Raw genomic sequence first — 20,046 nt, 5'->3', positions numbered from 1 at the left:
CAGAGCATGGCTGCTCTTTCAGACTCCCCAGTCCTCCCTGTGAAAGGCATATTACGGTTTTGGACTTGGCCCTACCCTTGCCATGTGAATGCTAATGTCTTATACTTCCATTTCCCAATTTCACAGCAGACCTGCATGCTCATAAATCAAACTGCATCGCTCAGCATTATCGTGTGCATTCTAGGATTTTGTCCAAAATGGCCCAAACTACTGCCTATTTCAGCAGAACTCCCTTTGGCCACTGCCTGTTAATATATTATAGAGACATTAGGACAGCGATTTGAGAGTGTAGACCAGGCAGGTAGAGCACGCACTTCCCTGCGCAGAGGTCTGCGAGCGCACAGGAGTGGCCCGGGAGAATGAGCGTGGGGAGATGTTGGCTGCCTGGGTTCAAACAGAAGGTGGTGCGTAGGAGGACCTTCCCCACCAGAAACGGAAGAAGTGATGTGTGTGCCAGTCCAGTCCATCTTCTCGTAAAGAATCTTGGATGTTAATGGCTAGAGTTTAAAAAATAACAAATCCATTGAAAAAAGTGAGATCAAGAGAGCCCTGAATGTGGCTGATTTTTGTCACTTTCTAAGTCAATGAGGAGGGTTAAAAACATACCAAAGTGCCCACCACTGACCCAGGCTGCCAAGGGGAAAGGAAATAGAGTGAAGCTCTGTTTCCCAAAAGACTAGACTAAACACTGTTACTTTTGCCATCAAAATAATACATGCACATGGCTTTTTAAAAATTCAACTAATTCAGACAGGCTTTTAATATAAAGTTATAGCTCCATCCCCACCTCCCTGCCTACCTCCCAAAGCCTCTTTGGTCTCTTTAAATTCTTTTGTGGGTTAAATGCACAACTCTAAATTGTATCCAGAAAAGATAGCCATTGAGTCCCATTATGAAAGATTGATTTAACTCATGTATACTCTTCACCCTTCTTCCTTCCTCTCATTTTTGATGGCTCTGTTATTTTTTTATTCTTTTGTTGGTTACCTTTTTACTTTAAAAAATATACGTATATTTCTTGAGTCACAGATGGTGACTTACTTACCTAATATCCATTCCTCCCTTCTTTTTTACAAACAAGCCCAGTTTTGTTGAGAGCAGCAATGTGCCATCCAAAAAACTATACTTTTCAGTTTGGAATTTAGTCAGTTTTATTCTTTGGATAGGAGTGGCCATGTCACTGGGTTCTGGACAGTAAGATATAAGCAGAAGTTGTTGGGTCGTGCTTCTGGAAAGTTCTTTATAAGGGGGCTGACTCAGCAGGTAGGCCTCTTTTGCCCTTCTCTCTTCTTCTTTCTTCTTATTTGGAACACAGATAGGATGGCTGGAGCTGCAGCAGTCATTATGTGATCATGAGACAATCTTGAGGGTAGATGGAAGGCATGTTCTAAGAATGACAGAGAAATCTAAAAGGATTCTGGGATGTTGATGACATCAGAGCGACCGTACTATCCCTGACCTGCCTACCTTCCCAAGATTTTATGGGAGAGAAGTTTATGCCCTGGCTTGTTTAAAGTATCATTTTCCCCATATCTGATACAACCAAATCTGTTTTTTTATTGTTGTTTTTGGTAAACTAATCCGTGCCTACACTCTCCATAAGGTAAGAGGAAAACCCTGGTGCTTCTCCCGTTTCTTTTCATCATTCTTTCCTCAACCACTTCCCTTTGGTAGCTGTATTCTTACATTGCCAAGAGGTTAACATTACCTTTCTATTCTGTAATCACAGTTAAGCTTTCTGTGCCTGTTCACTAGATTGACTCTAAAAGCTGAACACCATTAAATAGGACTGAAATCATTATGACCACATAAATATTCACTCCAGGGTCAAGTAGCCCTGGACCACTCATAGGGAAATTCCTACTACCAGGGTCAAATGTATTTTCTTTTCTCATATTCCATAAAGAGCTTAAAATTGTGTCACATTTATTTCCATGATTTTTGGACCACATCATATAGCTCTGTGTTTTTGGATTTTGAGGGGGGGAGGGTGGTCGTAGTTGAGAGAGAAATGCTCTCACCATAACCCCATTTGACCCAGCGTCTCTGGCCTCTCCTCTCTTTTTTCATAAAAGGCCCACACTTTTCTATCCTGTCCAGTTCTCTCCAGCCGTACAACTCTCATCTGTCCTAGCTTAACCATCCTCCTAGGTGGGATCCTTGTCTTCTACTTTTATTGGTTTTCCTTCCTTGTTTTGCTGGAACACTCCCCCAAAGAGCTACTTAAAGAGTACCCAAGAGGTAAACTTTAATATATGAATTCCATTCATATATAAAAATGTATTTCTTCTATTCCCATACTTAATTATCTAGCCAGATAGAGAATTCCAGATTCAAAGTCCTCTTTTCTCAGAAGTATGTACACATTGCTCATTTTTTGCATCTAATGTTGCAAATGAGGGGTTAGATGCCATATTATTTTCAGCCTTTTGTCTATGAACTTTCTTTTGTTCGTTCCCTAGAAATCTTTAGTGTCTTTTCTTCTTAGTGTTCTGATAGTTCAAGTCAAGTGTAGACTCAATTAGGTTGAGTTTGGTTGCAAGTAACAGGACACCAACTCAAACTAGCTTAATGTTAAAAAGGAGATTTACTGGTTCATGTAATTGAAATGCCCTAGGAAGTTTAGACTTTAGAAGCAGTTCAGTCAGGACTCTGGCTCTATTTCTCTGTAATTATTTTGCTCTAGGCAACTGGGTATGTCTCAAAACAATCCTGAAAGAACAGAAAACAAGGAGTCAAGGCAGATTGATGAGCAATGCGGCGCAATCAGAGTCTGGTATCGGAGAAGGCTTAGCAAAGGATACCTTTTATTTTAAAATTGTAATTGTGGTAAATTACATATAAAATATACCATCGAAACAATTTTTAAGTATATAGTTCAGTAAAGTATATTCATACCCTTATGCAACCATCTCCAAAACTCTTTCATGTTGCAAAACTGAAACTATACCCACTACCAACAACTCCTCATTCCCTCCTCCCTCCAGCCCCTGGAAACCACCATTATACTTTCTGTGTCTATGAATTTGACTACTCTAGGTGGTAGTCAAATATATATGGACTCATACAGTAGTTATCTTTTTGTGATTGACTTACTTCACTGAGCATAATATCCTCGTCTTGTAACATATGTCAGATTTTTTCTTTTTGAAGACTGAATGATATCCCATTGTATGTGTATTGTATCTATTTGCATATATATCTACATGCATATACATATATACATCAAAAATAAATGTCACATATTATGTATACACACACACACACACACACACACATATATATAACCATTTTGTTTATCCATTCATCTGTCATCTGTGGACACTTGGGTTGCTTATACCTTTTGGCTACTGTGAAAAATGTTGCTATGATCATTGATGTACAAGTAACTGTTCCTGTGGCTTTCAGTTCTTTTGGGTATATACTCAGAAGTAGAATTGCTAGATCATATGGTAGTTCTATTTTTAATCTTTGGAGGAACCTCCATACTGTTTTTCACAGTGGCTTTACCATTGTACATTCCCACCAAGAGTGCACAAAGGTTCCAGATTCTCCACATCCTCGCCAACACTTGCTGGTTTTTTTTTTTTGGATAATGGTCATCATAATGTATGTGAGGTGGTATCTCATGGTAGTTTTAATTTGCATTTCCCTAGTGATTAGTGATGTTGAGCATCTTTTCATGTGCTTATTGGTCATTTGTATGTCTTCTTTGGAAAATGTCTATTCAAGTCCTTTGCCTGTTTTTTAATGGAGTTATTTGTTTTTGTCATTACTGAGTTAAGGAGACCTTCTTTGGTTGGCCTAATGTGTGCTGAGTGCTGGGGAAGCAAAGTTTAATAGGTAGGAATGGGTAGAGGGGGCACTCTAGGTAGAGACCAGCAGGAACAAAACAGAGATGGCAGCGTGGGTGTGTTCAGGCTTCTTCACGTCACCAGGCTGTGCTGGACCACAGGCACAGGTAGGCAAGCAGCCAGCACTGAAGCAGGCAAGGCACAGCGGTCCCCATCTATGGAGAGGAGCAAGGAGCCACTGAGGGTGTGAAAGTCCCCTGAGATACAAAGCTACCCTCACAAAGGTCCCTGCAGTCGGTGCCTGTGGGGACAGCGAATGCAGCTGAGAGGGGTCTGTTAAGAGGCTCAGGAGGCAGCTGCCCCTGAGGTTAGGTTCTGAGGTCACAGTGTCAACCAAAAATCATGTATGTTCAGAACAGTTCCTGGAAGATTCCCAGGATAGCCCCACACTGGAGTTCAACATACCATCCTTCCCAGGACCCACAGAGTGGGAGGTCTTCCAACTCAGATTCAGTCTCTCTCCAGCTGCAACTCAGGTGAAGCAGCTGCCTTGACTTTAGACGCCATGTTATGTAGCAAGTACCTGTCTTTACACACTGGAATCGCACTTGGCCCACGGAAGTGCACACACTGTGAGGAGAAGGCAAGAACTGAAGCCTCCTGAGATGGATCTCTTTGGATGCTTGAGGACACAAGCAATTGAATACATGACCAGCAGTAGCTGTGGCAGGAAAGATATTTTAGCAGCTCACATAATAAAGTCTAGAGAGAGGCTATACTAGGTTATTGCAGCAACTTAATGAGACCAAGTCTCTGGGTTGCCCTTCTCCTCTGCAGCTGTCTAGGCCTTCGTGGTCACCGGAGGGCTGTGGCAGCCCCAAGCGTCTCGTCCCGACACCACAGCATCCAGGGCAGGAAGCGGTGGAAAAAGGACCTGCTTGTATTTGGACTTCGAAAATTTTTCCCATAGGCCTCCAGGCACTTCCTTTTATATCTCATTGCCCAGGGATGGGTCACATGTTTGTGACTGGACCAATCATGGGCAAAGGGAGTGGCCTGCCATGGTGGGTGTGGTGCTGCGGTTCCTACCTGGATCTCTGCCCCTTGTCCCCAAAGGTAAACAAAATCAAGTTTCTTGGTAAGGAGAAAAGGGAGTCGCTGTGCTGCAGGAAGCACCGGCAAATTCTCTGCCACATCACACTCCCTCTGGAACATCTGCTCCCAGAAGACAGTGAGCTTAAATCATTTCACTTTGGCTATACTTTATTTTACACTTAAATTATTATTTTATTGATTTAGTGAGGCCAGCACATGTAAGAGAATTCACATAAGCTAGAAGCCTGGGAGACGAAGCTTTGCTGTCTCAATTTTAGAGTGGATACCTCCAGATGTCTGCATCTGGCTTTACCCCCCACTTCTGGGCATGAAGTGCTCTTTACTTCTTCTGCCCTGACTGGATTCTAGCTCTGCCCATTGGCCTTGAGACCCTAGGAATCTGCCTGTGCCCCTGGGGCCAGGACCCTCCTTGTTTGAGCCTCTGGGCAGCCTCTGTGCTCCAGCCCCATGCTTGTGGCATGCACACTCAAGGATCACCATGTATTATAAGGGCCTATAGAAAGTGATCTGAGCCAAAGTGTGTACCAGACAAATACATTACTTTTTCAGAATCATAAAAGCAAATTAACCTCTTTGTTGGTGTTTTAATTCATACTTAGTTCGGTAAATCAACAAGTCCTGACTCTGTGGGAGGGAGCCTGGTGCAGATCAGCTGGAGTGTTGTATATGACCTGGTGGGCTTCTTCAACTGCCCCAGCCCTGGCTGAGTTGGCCAGAAATCCCTGATTCCATACTATGCAGGGGTGGATGAACACAGACCAATAGTGGCTTCATTTGGACTGTTCTTGCAGGAACAGGTAGAATCTGTCAGGGACAGTGGTGTCTTTACACAAGGTTGGCACATATGAATCCTGTTCCCTAACTCTGTGATGGAAAATTTTCCTCCTCCTCTGAAAGCAGTGTAGGCAGTATAGTCCTAATGTGTCTCTTTAGTTCATCTTCACAGCCTCCATGGATGAGCTTGGGCTATCCTCATTTTTTAGAAGACTGAAGGGCTTATTCAAGGTTGCAGTGCTTGTAAATGCCAAGCCTTTTCCATTCCAGAGGTCCCCCAAGTACAAGCACAGGCAACCTCAGTTCAAGGCCAGAAGAAGCACCTGATGCCCTTCACTGTTAGAGTGCACATATCCTGTGTGCACAAGAAATGCATGGGCTTTGGTGCAGACATGGGCAGGGAATGATCTGCCAGTCATCCTAGTGGATTCTGAAGCAGTAACTGAGGGAAGAAACACAATCAGGTTTGTCTGTTTAAGAATCACAGGGTCTGCAGCGTTTCTGTGAACTGCCCACTCTTTGGGCCTAATTTCCAGCCAGCACAAAAGCACTTATGCATAACATTAAATATATGTGGGATGAACTTGGTTAAAAATTTTAATTAATCACATCTCCAAACTCAGGTCTGTTCTGATTTCATAGATCACTGCCCAGATTTGCAGTTATCTGCTCACGACTATGGCAGTCTGCTTATAGCTCAATAAAGAAGGAAAGATGAGCTTCTTGGCTTATAATTTTTGGAGGAAATTCTATTACATGAAACGGGAAAGGATTGCTGTGGACTAGGTTGTGTTGTACCCAGTGACATTCCCAAATGAACGCCTGTCCTTGAGCAGCAGGATTCTTGCCTGTTCTCTCCCCTGCTGTGGCTCACTAGGCCTCAGCTGGTCTGTTCTGCCCTCATGGAGAGGCTGGCCAGCTTTCCACCTTTCCAGGCATTTTGGGATCTTCCTGTCACCTCCTATTGCCCTGAGGAACTTGATGGCAGTGGCAGCTTGTTTTCATTTTTAGTGAATGAACAAGCAAGCTAAACGGAGTTGCCTTCATTTTTGGAATTTTGGGGTTTAATTTTAGGGCTGGTCCGAAAATTGCATCCAAGGGGACTTAGGATGGAATGGAAAGCAGTTAGATGGAGCAGACACGGGGAGGGTGTTGGAAGGTAAGTGATGAGGCTGACAAAATAGGCCATGACCAGATTGTAAAGGGCCATGGGTGGCTGCTAAGGAGTTTCATTATCTACGATGCGATTGGGTGGCAGGGGAAGCATTCTAAAAGATCCCTTGGGCAGTTGAGCAGAGATGGGCAGAGGAGGGGACACTGGGACAGGTTAAGAGTTCACTCAAGTTCAAGTGAGAAGTAATGAGCCCCAATCGAAGGAAAGAACTGTGGAGTTTGAGAGACTGATGGATAATAAAGATATTGCAAAGGTGGAACTGACAGGCTGTCAAAGCAAGGGAGAGAGAAGAGCCAGATGGCTGCCAATTTTGTGCTTTGAGCACGAGAAGGACCGTGGTGCCATCTTCTGCCATCATTATGGACAGCTCTGCATTTCCTGCCAAACAGGGACTCTCCCCGGGCTGTAGAGGGTGTGAGACTGCTTCTCTCAGTACTAACTGTGGCTCATTGCCCACTGATGGAATGGAGCAGAGCCCTGGACATATAGCCAGGATTCGGCAGGGGCAGAGGCAGGGAATGGACAGAGGAGTCAAATGGTGCCTCTGAGGTGCAAATCAGGACCCCGGGTGGAGCCCAGCCAAAGTGGCAGACACAATTTATGGGGTAAGAGCAAAATTCAAGTCCACAAGGGAGGTGACGCCCCTGATAGTGAGACAGAAAGTTGCATGGAGTAAAGCAAGCCAGGAAATGCTGAGTATTGGAAGCGAGAATGGAAGCACTTCAGCCTAGGTCATGCCAGGAGGTGACCGGGGCTCTCTGGCTCTCATTCTGATCTACTTTTCACTTTTACCTTGTCCTCTAGTGAGTAAGGTGAATATTCCTTATTTGCATTCCACTCTGCGTTAGACCCTGTGGGATCCCTGCCCTCGGGGTTTTACAGTCTTTTGGCAATTAGAGAGTGGGACTCAGTAATACAGACAGTGTCACCTTTAAGAGGTCAGAGGATGGAACAGTGACTTCTAGGTGGGCTCTCAGGGGAAGCTCTGTGGGAGAGCTGGCATGAAAGAGACCACCTAGCTCTAGAAAGTGGCATCAACAGAAGCCCAAGCAGCAGAAACACTCAGAAGACACATCAGAGAACAGCAGTTGGTCTCAGCGTGGGAAGGATATGGAGCCCATGTAGGGAATAGAGAGGGTGGTCAGGATACCATCTGGAGAGGTGGAGTGGGGCTAAAATCCCCAAAGTTCTAATGCCAGCTGAAGGACACGGCTGAACAACTAAATGCCAACGGAGAACAAATTTCTGAAGGTTTTATCGCTAGCTTGGCACAAAGGTCCAGGTTTTATACAGTGTTTAGTGCATGGTAGACACCTGATTGTTCATCACAGTAGTTTGAGTGACTTAACCCAAACTTTAGGACTAGTTGATCTGGTTGGCATATTGAGAAAAGATTGGACTGGGGCCACATTGGGGCGGGGGGAGCTGATTGCAGAGTTTCTGACACCAAGTATGGAAGCTATTGCCGGTGGTGGGGTCTGTCTGGTCCGCGTCAGTGGCCTCTCTCTGAGAACAGCGTGCACTGGTGTGAGCCTCACTGACCCTGTCTCTACCATGGGGCCCAGTCCAGATTGAGACCATGGCACTGCCCTGTTCCTCGTCTATCCTGAGACCTCATGTTCAGCCCTTCCATTATTCTGTGACGGTCTGGTGGCCTTCGGATAATCCCGTGCTCCTTTACTGCTTTGCCTTTTGTGGAGAGGGGAACTAGGATGACCAGAGCTTGTTTCTGTTGTTAGCAATTTTTTAAAATCCTGATACAAGAAGATAATAAAATCCTATAGTAGGATGGGTCTCAGTAGTGATGGAAAGTGAAGACCTCACATGGGGCATATTGGCCAAACTTGGAGGTCATTGTACTGGGGGGACATGATGAAGGATGAAGAGAGATCATAGATAACGGGCAGGTTTTTATTGAAAGTGACTAGAAAAACGGTGGAATCTTTTTCAGACATGGGGTGCGGGCAGCCAGAAGCAGGTGTGGGAGACTGAGAATTCTGTTTCGAGTGCAAGGAAAGGAGCTGGTATTTCTGGAGAACCTCCTATGGGCCAGGGACTATTCTAAGTGCCCTACATGAGTCAACTCTGATTAACCTTTATGACAATCTGTGGAGGTGTGTGTAATTATCTCCATTTTCCATATGGGTCACTGAGGCTAAGCGCAGTGGATTAACTTACCGTAGTAGGCACAAGGCTATTCACCAAGTATATCTGTGTCCTGAAGTTGGAAAGCTAGAGTCAGATTGTATTTTCTAACTCGTTGAGGTTGGGTGGGGTTGTTGGAAGGGATATTGCCAGTTTGAGGCCAAGCTTACAATACAATTGCTGGTGAGGGACCTTCTGGAGTCCTTTATTTTCCTCTGCTACAGACTGACCATATTCAGTCTGACTGCTCCATTGGCTTGAGTCCTGGATTGAGAGGAAAAGAGGATCCAGAATAGAGCCCAACCAGCATAGAATGCACACGTTAATAGGAACGTGAAACAGACCTTTATTGGTTTAAGCTCCTGAGATTTGGGAATTGTTTACATACCTCATCTGGACTCCCCTGACTCATACACTCAAGGTCGCTTAGTTAGGAAGTGCTTGCTAGTCAGCTTTGCATCCACGCTTGTCTGTCTTGTTGATAAGCCAGTGCCAGGTGGACATCCGTGGACCGGTAGGGGCCCATCAGCAAGGTCAGGGCTAGAGCTGTAGATCTGGTGTCATCTGTACGGTGTGGTAGGGAGTAGAGAGAAAGGCACAGAGATTTGGTCTGTGGGCTTTAGGGTAAAGCCTACTTCCCTCGTATTTGTTCTCTCACGAGGGTTTGTGGTCGGCTGCACATGTCCTGCTGCTAAGTAGGACATCTCTGCTGCCTGCCGGGTTCCGTTGGTTCAGAGACTTTGGCGTGAGTTTGTTGACAGCTGCACTCTCATAACATTGCTAAAAACTTCATAAACTCTGAAGCCTGGAAATAGCCCAAGTGATTTGAGGTTTTGCTCACTTGTAAATGTTTGAGTATTGTGTCCACAAATTGCAATTTGAGTAACTCCATTTTGAGGCACAGCTGTTATTTGGAAAAGACCCATCTAGGAACGCAAGCTCCTTGCAAAATGATTGTGCTTCATTTTTGTCAAGTATCAGAAAGCCATTAAACTGCCAAGCCATATGGCAAATGCCCACTCAAAGCAGAGTGTAACAACACGCCATAATGAATCTGGTTTGGGGGAAAGGAGATAGGACACAGTCTGGTTTTTGTGATCTACAGAAAAGCAGATTCACTGCTGCACATTTCAGCCTTCTAGAGCCCTGAGTAAGGATTTTTCCTCCTATGAAAAATTCATATAAAAAATTAAGTTATGGTAGATTTTTTTTTCCTTAGGTGTATTTTCCCTTTCAAACAATATCCATTTGAGTTTCCGCAGGTAAAATAGGCTTAACTGGGGTGGTAGAAACTTCTAAAAGTTTACACAGTTTTCATTTCTTTATACACTAGTTTAATAAACATTCATTAGGTATCAGTATATCAGTTAGAATTGATTAGAATTTGCATCTGCAAATTGATTAGAATATATCAATTAGAATTAGAACACAAGTTTCACTGTGTATAATAGAAAAAGAGAAAATAATGGTGACTCAGAAGATTATTTATCCCCTGGTAGAAGAAACCTGAAGGCAGGCAGCCTGGGGCTGGTATGGCAGCTTCAGGGTCATTAAGGTCCTGGCTTTCTCTTGGCTTATTCTCCGTCAAACTGGGAGTTGGTCCAGTGTAGTTACTATACTCTAGCCATCAAATTCTAGACAGCAGGAGTGTAGAAGTGGAGAAGGGCAGGCCGTCCCCATTTCAGGAGGGTTCCGGAAGTATCATGCAACACTTCTGTTCATAGATCTTTGGCCAGACCTTAGGCACATGGCCGTACCCTGCTGCAGAGACTGGGGAATGTGTATTTAGCTGGCAGGTTACTAGAGATTCTGTTACTAAAGAGGAAGGCAGAAATGGATATTGGGAGGTTACCAGAAGACTCTGTCCTACCTGGGGCCCTAGTGGTTTGTTCTTCCTGCCAAACTGTAACCTTGAGGAGGACAGGGGCCAGGTTTTGTTTATCCCTGTACCTCTAAGGCACTAGCACGGTCGCTGGTCGGTTGTGATTTTCACGATCTGCTACTTCGCACTCCTCATGGGAGACCCCAGGCACTTCTCACGTTCTACCCCCTTGTCTGCTTCTCTGTTCCAGGGTGGCAAGTCAGCTGTGATCCGGGGCACATTTTTTCTTCATCACCAGATGTTCTTTCCATCAGCAGGACATTAAACTGTTTCTCACTAGCAAGTCTTAACTCCAGGGACAAGTGATGCTCAGAGCTGAGCTGTTGCAGTTGGAGCTAGGTGGAAGATTCTGGCAGTGGTGTGTGGGGACGGCCTTCCTTGGGAGCGCTCTTCTGTGGGAACATCTCCCAGGCCTGGGTGGTCTGCAAGAGATGTCTAACAGGGCGGCGGGTGCTAAAGTGGTCCTAAGGACCGCCAGGTTTTGGTCACGGGTGACTGCAGAAATGGTGAACAGGTAGGTTGAAGCGGATGTGGGGGTGGTACATTCTGCTCTGAACATAAAGAAAGGAAAGAGGAGCTAATGTTTCTGGAGAACCCCCTACGGGCCAGGTCCTGTGCTAGGTGAGTTAACCCGGTAACCCCCATGACGGCCCTAGGGGGTATGTGATTTATCTCCATCTGCCATGGGGCTCACTGAGGCTTAGAGAAGTCGAGTAGGATGCAAGCACAAACCCTCTCCTTCCAAGCATGCTGAAAGAATCAGCACTAGTGTGTGGAAGGTTCTAGAACAATGCCTAGGCTTTCACTCAGGAAACCCAGGAGCTGTGACTCCATGCCACCTTCCTGCAGCAATCGAAATTCTTCCCAACTCCTGAGTGGGGGGTTGCAAGAGACCTCGTTCCATTCCTCATGCTCCTTCACATCTTTTGAAAGTTCTCCAAACTTAAGAGCCAGGCTGCCTGCTTTCCTGGGAGTCTCATAATTAGGACAAGTGCTTAATTGGCGTGTGTGTTTGCGCCAAGAGGTGGCTACTGGAGGATCCTCACACTGGCAAGGAAGGCTCGCTTTGCTTTTGTTCCCAGCAGCACCGTGTGCCCATAGCAACAGCGGGTGAATCCAACAAAGTTGAAAAGAAAAAGTGCCCGGAGTTCGCGTGAAGGTTGATTGCCCTGGAGAAGTTGACATCCTCGTGCAGATGGAAATGATTTCCCTCGGTCCTAAAAAAATGTGCTCGTCACCCCCAGAAATACAAACCGCGTCTCTTGTTTTCTTTAAGATGAGGAGTCTGGTCAAGAGGTCTGTGTAATGAAAGATGTTTGTAGAATCCATTTCCATTCTGCCCGAAGCCATCTGCTTTATGTCTATAATAAACAGGGATGTTTTCAGCCACTTTCCTGGGCCAGGTCCTGTTAGAGGCGCTCACCGCAGGGAAAGGTAAATTGACTGCCTCCCAAGCGATGAGCATTAGCACATTACATCTGCAGTGACGGCACTTAACCTTCCTGGCTCGCCTTTCCTTTCTGTGTCTCTGCGACGGCCTGTGACAAATGGGCTGAAGGGTACACACTTAGAATTTGGTGCATGCAGGGCATCGGCCAGCATCCCATTACCGGGTGATTGAAGTGAAATGCAGGCAGCAGGAAAGGCCATCCTGGGGGAAGATGGAGAAATGCCTGCCCTTCCCTAGGTGGAGAGGGCCTGGAAGTTGCCACCCTAAGGCTTCCTGACGCACTATCCTGGGAGCACCTGGGCTCTCTCTGAACTAGAAATGTACAAGTCGCACCCCTGCTGAAAATCCTTCAGAGGCTCCTCATTGCCCATGGAATAAAATCAAGTCTCCGAGACCCCCTAGGGGCCTGCAGGATCCCTACACCAACTGTGGCCTCAATCTTGAGTCACCCACACAGAGCCGCATGGATGTGCTTTCAGTTCACCACCCCTCCCCCCAGATGGTGATTTCGGGGCTTGGCAATGCTGGTCCCTCTGCCCGACACACCCTTCAATATCCTTGTCACTGGCTTGATTCCTTTACCTTTCTTGCCCCAGCTGGAAGGTCACTGTAGAGAATCTGCCCCCGCATAGGTGAGTTTGTTCATATCCGATAGCTGCTGTAACAAACTGCCATGGGTTACTAGTTTAAAGTGACACGTGTTATTTTCTTATGGTTCTGGAAGTCAGAAGTCTGAAACCACAGTGTCAGCAGGACTGAATTCCTTCTGAAGGCTCTTGGGGACAATCTGTTTTCTTGCCAATTCCAGCTTCTAGAGGCCCCTTATGCTGCTTGGTTCCCGGCCCCTTCCTCTTTCAAACCAGGATAGCCTCTTCCCTCCTAATTGTCACTTTGGCCCTTCCATCTTTGTGTACCTGACCCCCCTCCTCCTCCTTATTAGGACCCTCATGATAAAATTGGGCCCACCTGGATAATCCAGGCTACCTTCCACATTTCATGACCATTAACTTAATCACATCTGCAAAGTCCTTTTCCTATCCAAGCAGCAGCTGGTGACCTCTGCTTCTCCAGAGCAGGATGACGACCTTGGTGTCAGCGTGCAGGAAGTCGGTATACCCCTGTTGATGGAATCCTGATATTGAACATGGTCCAGCAGGCAGGCGTGTCTTGTTTGATTTCGGGCTGAAGTGGACTGGGGCCTTGACAAGGGGTCTTAAGTGCCTCTTGAAAGCCAGAAAGGTCAGTTTCTATCTGTGAAAGCCCCAGCCCATTGACCACTTGGGGCAGAAACAAAGAGATGAGGTAGCTGTCTGAAAAGGATGACCCTTGGTTGGAGACACTCATTCTCTCATTCATTCTACACACTTTCTGAGCGCCAAGCACAGTGCAGGAGTTGAGGGGGGGACCAAGATGAGTAAGAAACCACCCTGTAGGAGTTCACCTGCTTGGGGGAGAGCAACGTGGAAATGAAGCAATGGCAGTTGTGTGGTGGCTGGAAGAAGAAAGTGATAAAATGTGTAATGGGGGGTACATATAGCACGGTGTGGGGGTGGGGAGGGACAATTGGATAAACACTCCCAGGAGAAAACCTTGAAGGCAGGGGTGTTTCAGGTAGTTGGAACAGCATTTGCAGAAGCGAGGAGAAGGGAGGCAGCGTGCTGCATTTGAAGAGCGGGGTGAGATGCTATCTGGGTGACTGTAAAGTGATAGATGGTAATCTGGAGAGGGGACGGGGGCCAGAGGTGGAATCTGGTTGCCTTGTCTCTCCAGTGTAATGATAAACTCCAAGAAGGCCGTGTATGCCTCCTTCTCAACTTGTTAAATCGTTCAGCAGCAGTTACTGCTCACTCTGTGGCCCCCCATTAAATGCTTATTAATGAGAAGCCTTTCCGGATAGCAAACGTCTCCCACACTTGCTTTGTCTCACTAGATGTTACCAAATGACAGGGCAGATGGGTCACTTTCATGGCACGCATCTGGCCTCACGTCCAATGAGACCTGCACTCAAATTGGAGCCTGGTTTATTCTCCTGGTGGCCCCTGGAGTGAGGCCATGTCAACACTATCATTGTATTTCTCCGGGTTTGGGCTTGGCAGGGTGTGTAGTCGAGGCAAGTTAGAGTATACAAGTGACACAGGAGCACTGACCTCACTCCTGAGCCTGGGAACGTGCACTCCCTGCCTCTCCCATCTCAGCGGCGGCTTGGATACTCTAAGTCGCTTTGGAGTAGTGTGGCTCAGTGGGCTGCTGGCAAGGAAAGAAAGACAGACATTAAATGTCATTGATTCTTCTTCCCCAACATCACACTTCATTGCTGTTGATGCCACCATTCAAACAAATGATCTAATTTATCGTTTCTAGGAACTTTTGAAAAAATGGATCAAAACCCCAGGTTACCTGAGATGTTGCAGTTACATGTTTTAACAGCTCTAAAAAGTTAGATTTTGTCAAAATGAAATAGAACTTTGAAAGGCTTCATAATAGTTGTGAACAACAGCCAGACTCCCCAGATACACTCATCACGGGGCTGCTCTTGTGAATAGCTCAGCACATTCTGCAAATAATATCTCATTAAACCATCCAACCTCCCTGGGAGGAAGCAAGCAGCAGTAGCTTGCAGACCGCTTTCTTCTCCCGCAGTAGGGGGTGTTCCTGCTGCCTTCAAGGAAGCTTCAAGAAACCATAGCCTGCCTGAGAGTTGGTTGGGGGTTTTTTTTGTTTGTTTTTTGTTTTATCTGCTTGCTATAACTCAGAATACTTCCAGAACAACTTCTCTGCATTAGGAAGTGCATTAGGCCTTCCTCCCACCAGGACGCAGGACCACCCTGCAGCCAGCCATTTCCAGTCTTCACTGAGCCCTACTCTGGGCCAGGCACTGGGCTTGAGGCTGGGATCCAGAGATGAAGAAAACACCACTTGTCCTCTTAAATGGGCCTATTGTCTGGCGGGGAGGAAAGACACAAGAGCAGGTTTTCCCTATAGAATGTGGTATATGATCTACTGAAGGTAGGCCATGGATCAGCTGACCCAAGGTAGCTGTCAGAAAAGCCAACATGGCAGCCTTCTACACAGTCAGCTCCAAGGCAGTTGTATCCCTCTGTGCTGTGAACTAGCTAATCCCATTTCCAATTCCCTTTTCCTTTCTGCTTCCCACTAGAGAGGCTGTAAAGCTAAATACTTTTCCAGCCTCTCTGGTAGCTAGAAAGGCCATGTGATCTGGTTCTGGCCAATGAGAAGCAAAAATCTACAGGGTGGTTCTGAGAAAGCTCTTTTGTTTTTGACTAAGAGGAACACTCAGGCCACTGTATCTCTTTGCTCCTTCTTGCCTTGATCCTATTCATGATGGCTGTAGCTACAGCAGCAGTCTTCTAACATGAGGGAAGATCTGAGAGAATTGCTGGTCATTGTTGAGCCCGTGACCTAATAGCAGCTGCCCTCTTTTACTTCTTGTCATGCGAGAAATAAATAACATCTGTTTGTTTAAGCTACTGAAGTTCGGCTTCTGTTGTCTGCTTTCCTTTAACCTCACCCTGGCCCTGAAAGCCCAAGAGTGTAGAGACAAGGGTGGGCAGGACCCTCATACTGCTTTGGCCCTAGATAAAGGACAAGAGGTAAAGTCAGAAAAGATCTGCAGATTAGATAATAGTCCTGTAACAATATTAATTTCCTGATTTTAATCATTACTCTGCAATTACATAAGAAAATGCCTTTGTTCTTTGAAAACACATACTGAAGTATTTAGAGGTAAAGAGGTATTGTGTCTACAACTTACCCCTAAACATTCTAGAAAAAAATCTAAGTATACGTGCGTGCCTGCGTGTGCGCACGCACGCGGGTGTGTGTGTAGAAAGAGAGACAGAATGAGTGATAAAGCAAATGTAAGATATTAACATTTAAGGAAACTAGGTAAAGGATATACAGGAAGTCCTTGTTCAAGTGTTACAACTCTGCTTGCATTATCTGAAAGTATTTTTTAAAAAGTTTTTTTTAAACTACCAGTCTACTCTGGGACCTAAGTTTCACTTGGACTACCAAAGATGACATTATGAGGGTCTTACATACCTCCTGTAGATTCCAAGGTGACTCATCAGAGCCCAGGAGGGTATAGAGGTTACAGGAAGAACAAGGTCTCTGCAGTCAGGCTGCCTGGGTTCCAGTCCTGCAGCTGCTAAGGTCCCGGAGCTGGATAGGTGACCACTCACTCAAGGATTTGGTGAGATAAGGGAGATACCCTGACATTGTGTTTAGCCCAGGTCCCGGCCCACGGTAAATCCTCCATAAATGTTGTTATTGTTATTACTGCCCTCCAGTCACCTTTATAAATGAGATGTAATGACCTGTGTATACTTTAGGGACACTGATCTGGACAGCTGTCTGATGCCAGCTCTCTAATATGAGTTATTGTCCCCATGAAGGCAGGGTGGCCACTGCCGTAGGTGTGGAGGTGCCTGACAAGATGAAGAGTCGAATCCCAGTGGTGCTCCTGGCCTGTGGCTCCTTCAATCCCATCACCAACATGCACCTGCGCTTGTTTGAGGTGGCCAGAGACCACCTACACCAAACAGGTCAGTCGGGGGAGGGGGGGGCAGGGCCAGTGGAAGAGCCGGTGGATTGGGCCTCGTGGGGCTTTGCTGGTGGTTGTCATCATCACCATTAGTAAAACTGCTCAATTTGTGAATTCACAGCATAACTGGTGGCATACATTTCCTCCATCATATTCGGCGAGCTAACACCCCTCAGCCCTGTGACACGTGTACTATTATATCCCTGACCATAAACTTGAACGCTTCTCAGGGCCCACCACCCCCTGCCACCTCGTGTTGCCCATGAAGGCTAAGAAGACACTGGGCACTTTACAGAAACTGTGTCCCAGGCATTCTCCCTGGTGGTGCCAGGAAGCATTTACCTGCACAGCCAGATGAACAGGTAGCATGTGCCTTGCTGCTTTTGTGCATGAGAGCTTTTGCTACTCTTCAGCGGGTAAGTAAACACACTATAATGGGAATTTTGACATTTTCTCCTTTGAATAGATCTTAGACAATTACAAATTAACAGTCTTGCATGTAGAACATTTCCAATATAGATGGCAAGGCTCTGCCAGAAATATTTAATCAGCTGGGAATATTTAATCTAGAAATGTTTCATCTCTTTGACTTTCCATTTCATTATTAAGAGAGTAAAATGGCATTCAGAATCTGCATAATTATTTCTAAAGAATGTAAGTCATTTATATGTTGATGTCAGATGTATATGAAAGCATTTATACATTTATGTATACTTTATATATTCATATATGTATTTTATATTTTTTTGTTCAAAACTATTTTCCTTTAAGGGCAGTGTCTTTAAGCCAGAATCAATTCCTACTTATTTTTAATGTAGAAGAAAAAGTATTTGAGTAACATGCAAATAATTTCTTCAAAGAAGTTATGTACTGTTCACTTGTTTTAAAGGAAATGTCTTTGTTTATACAACAAATATTTTTAATTCAAAAGCTGAAAGTGGGTATCTACCCTTAGTAAATATTAGAGCTCTTACAAAAGAATAAAAAAAATCCAAACAATCCAGTGTATGTTAGCAGTATACCAAAGAAGAAATATAAGTGACATAAACTTAGGAAAAGATGCTCAACGTTGCTAATTATCAGTGAAAATACCAAGAAAAACATGGTAAACAAACACCACTGGGTTATAAGCACCATGAGGGCAGCTACTGTGGCTGCTTGAGCACCACAGAGTTGCCTCCATCCATCACTAGGCTTAGAGTTGGTGCTCAATAAATAGCTTTAGCCTGTGAGATTGGCAAAGATTAAAGACTTACAGAATTCAGTGCTGGCGGGACAGGAAGGGAAACAGACACTCTCATCTATGATAGTGATAGGATTAATGATAAAACACTCCTGGAGGGCAATTTGCTGTTCTGTGACAAAAAAATTTAAAGTCTATACTCATACCCATGATGAGGACAAAAATCAATCAATTGAAACTGAAACAGAACTCACACAGATGTTAGAATTAGGAGATAACATTAAAACAGTTACTATAATTATGTGCCATATGTTCAGAAGTAGAGACCTGGAAAATATAAAAAGGGCTCAACTCAAACATTAAGAGATGAAAACAGTATGTGGGTGAAAAATACACTGGAAAGGATGAATAGATTAGATATTGCAGAAGAAAATGTTAGTGAACTTAATGACAGAACAGTAGAAATGATCTAAAATGAAACACAGAGGGGGGAAAAAGGAATTCTAAAAAGAAAGAAAAGAATATAAATGAGATGTGGGGTAACTTAAAGGAATTTTGAAATACTTGTAATTGTAATCCCAGAAGGAAAAAAAGAGGAAGAACAGGAAAGATTATTTGAATAAATAACTGCAAATTTTCCAAATCTGATGAGAACAGATTTTATAAGTAGCTCAACAAATTCCAAACACAAGAAATGTGAAGAAAACAACACCAAGGTGTATGATAGTAAAAATTCTCAAAACCATTAATAAACAAAAAATCTTACATGCAGTCACAGAAGAACAAAAATAAAGAGGGCAGCAGATTTCCCATTAGTGAATTCAGCAAAAAGGGAATTTAGTGGAATAACATCTTTAAAGTACTGAAAGAAAAAAACTGTCAACCTAGGATTCTATATCCAGCAACAATATATCTTTCAGAAACAAAGGCAAAATAAAGACATTTTCAGATATACAAAAACTGAAAGATTTCAGTCTAACTTTCACTACAAAGGCAAACTTTCACTACAATAAATGCTCAAATCCTTTAGACAGAAGGAAAATGGTGCCAAATTGAAATGTGGGTCTACACAAAGGAATACACGGCACTGATAACCACATGGGCAATTATGTAAGTTTTTCTCTTATTATTTAAATTTCTTTTTTTTTTTTTTTTTTTTTTTTTTAACATTTTTTATTTTATTTTTGGGACAGAGAGAGACAGAGCATGAACGGGGGAGGGGCAGAGAGAGAGGGAGACACAGAATCGGAAACAGGCTCCAGGCTCCGAGCCATCGGCCCAGAGCCTGACGCGGGGCTCGAACTCACGGACCGCGAGATCGTGACCTGGCTGAAGTCGGACGCTTAACCGACTGCGCCACCCAGGCGCCCCTATTTAAATTTCTTTAAAAGATAATTTACTGTTTAAACAAAAATAATAGGAACATATTGTGGGGTTTATAACATACGTAGAAGTAAAATATGTGACATATATATTACATAAAATATATGACAATATCATAAAGAGGGAGAGGGGAAAAATGGAAGAAGACTATTGTAAGGTTCATGTACATGAAGTGGTATAATATTACCTAAAAGTACATTATGATAAGTTAAAGATAGCTAGGTAGTTATTATAAACACTAATACAAGCACTAAAAAAGGCAAAGGTTTAGCTATTAAGCATACAAAGGAAATAAAACAGAATCAGAATATACTCAGTTAATTTAAAAGAAGAAAGGTAAAGAGGAAAGGGTCCAAAGAATAGAGGGGAGAAATAGAGAGCATATAACAAAATGACAGACTTAAATCTAACTGTACCAGTAATCACATAAAATATAAGTTGACCCTTGAACAACACAGATTTGAATTATGCAGGTCAACTTATATGCAGATGTTTTTCAATGAATACACTACAGTTCCGAAAATGTATTTTCTCTTCCTTATGATTTTAAGATTTTCTTTCCTCTAGCTCACTTTGTTGTA

At 44.3% G+C, this 20,046-nt stretch overlaps 1 protein-coding gene and 2 long non-coding RNA genes across 7 annotated transcripts in view; 1 reads left to right on the top strand and 2 right to left on the bottom strand.

The window, feature by feature from the left end:
- The window catches only part of NMNAT3 (nicotinamide nucleotide adenylyltransferase 3), a 122,275-nt gene that overhangs the window by 33,542 nt on the left and 68,687 nt on the right, over nucleotides 1-20,046 (top strand). For all 5 annotated transcript variants that reach the window (XM_058730039.1, XM_058730037.1, XM_058730041.1 and 2 more), the window contains exon 2: nucleotides 16,751-16,900. In XM_058730039.1, the coding sequence (XP_058586022.1) occupies nucleotides 16,792-16,900 (109 nt within the window). In that variant the 5' untranslated portion in view covers nucleotides 16,751-16,791. The remainder of the gene's footprint in view (nucleotides 1-16,750; nucleotides 16,901-20,046) is intronic.
- LOC131511913 (uncharacterized) lies at nucleotides 2,791-5,010 on the bottom strand. The gene is made up of 2 exons (XR_009261802.1): nucleotides 4,884-5,010; nucleotides 2,791-4,009 (listed from the first exon to the last, which is right to left on the bottom strand). It is a non-coding gene; the product is annotated as an uncharacterized LOC131511913 (long non-coding RNA).
- On the bottom strand, nucleotides 9,373-16,741 carry LOC131511912 (uncharacterized). Its single transcript, XR_009261801.1, has 3 exons — nucleotides 16,398-16,741; nucleotides 14,483-14,582; nucleotides 9,373-9,567 (listed from the first exon to the last, which is right to left on the bottom strand). It is a non-coding gene; the product is annotated as an uncharacterized LOC131511912 (long non-coding RNA).

The sequence above is a fragment of the Neofelis nebulosa genome, chromosome 5, assembly GCF_028018385.1.
Source record: "Neofelis nebulosa isolate mNeoNeb1 chromosome 5, mNeoNeb1.pri, whole genome shotgun sequence".
NCBI lineage: Eukaryota > Metazoa > Chordata > Mammalia > Carnivora > Felidae > Neofelis > Neofelis nebulosa.
This window is presented reverse-complemented; position numbering and strand designations above follow the sequence as displayed.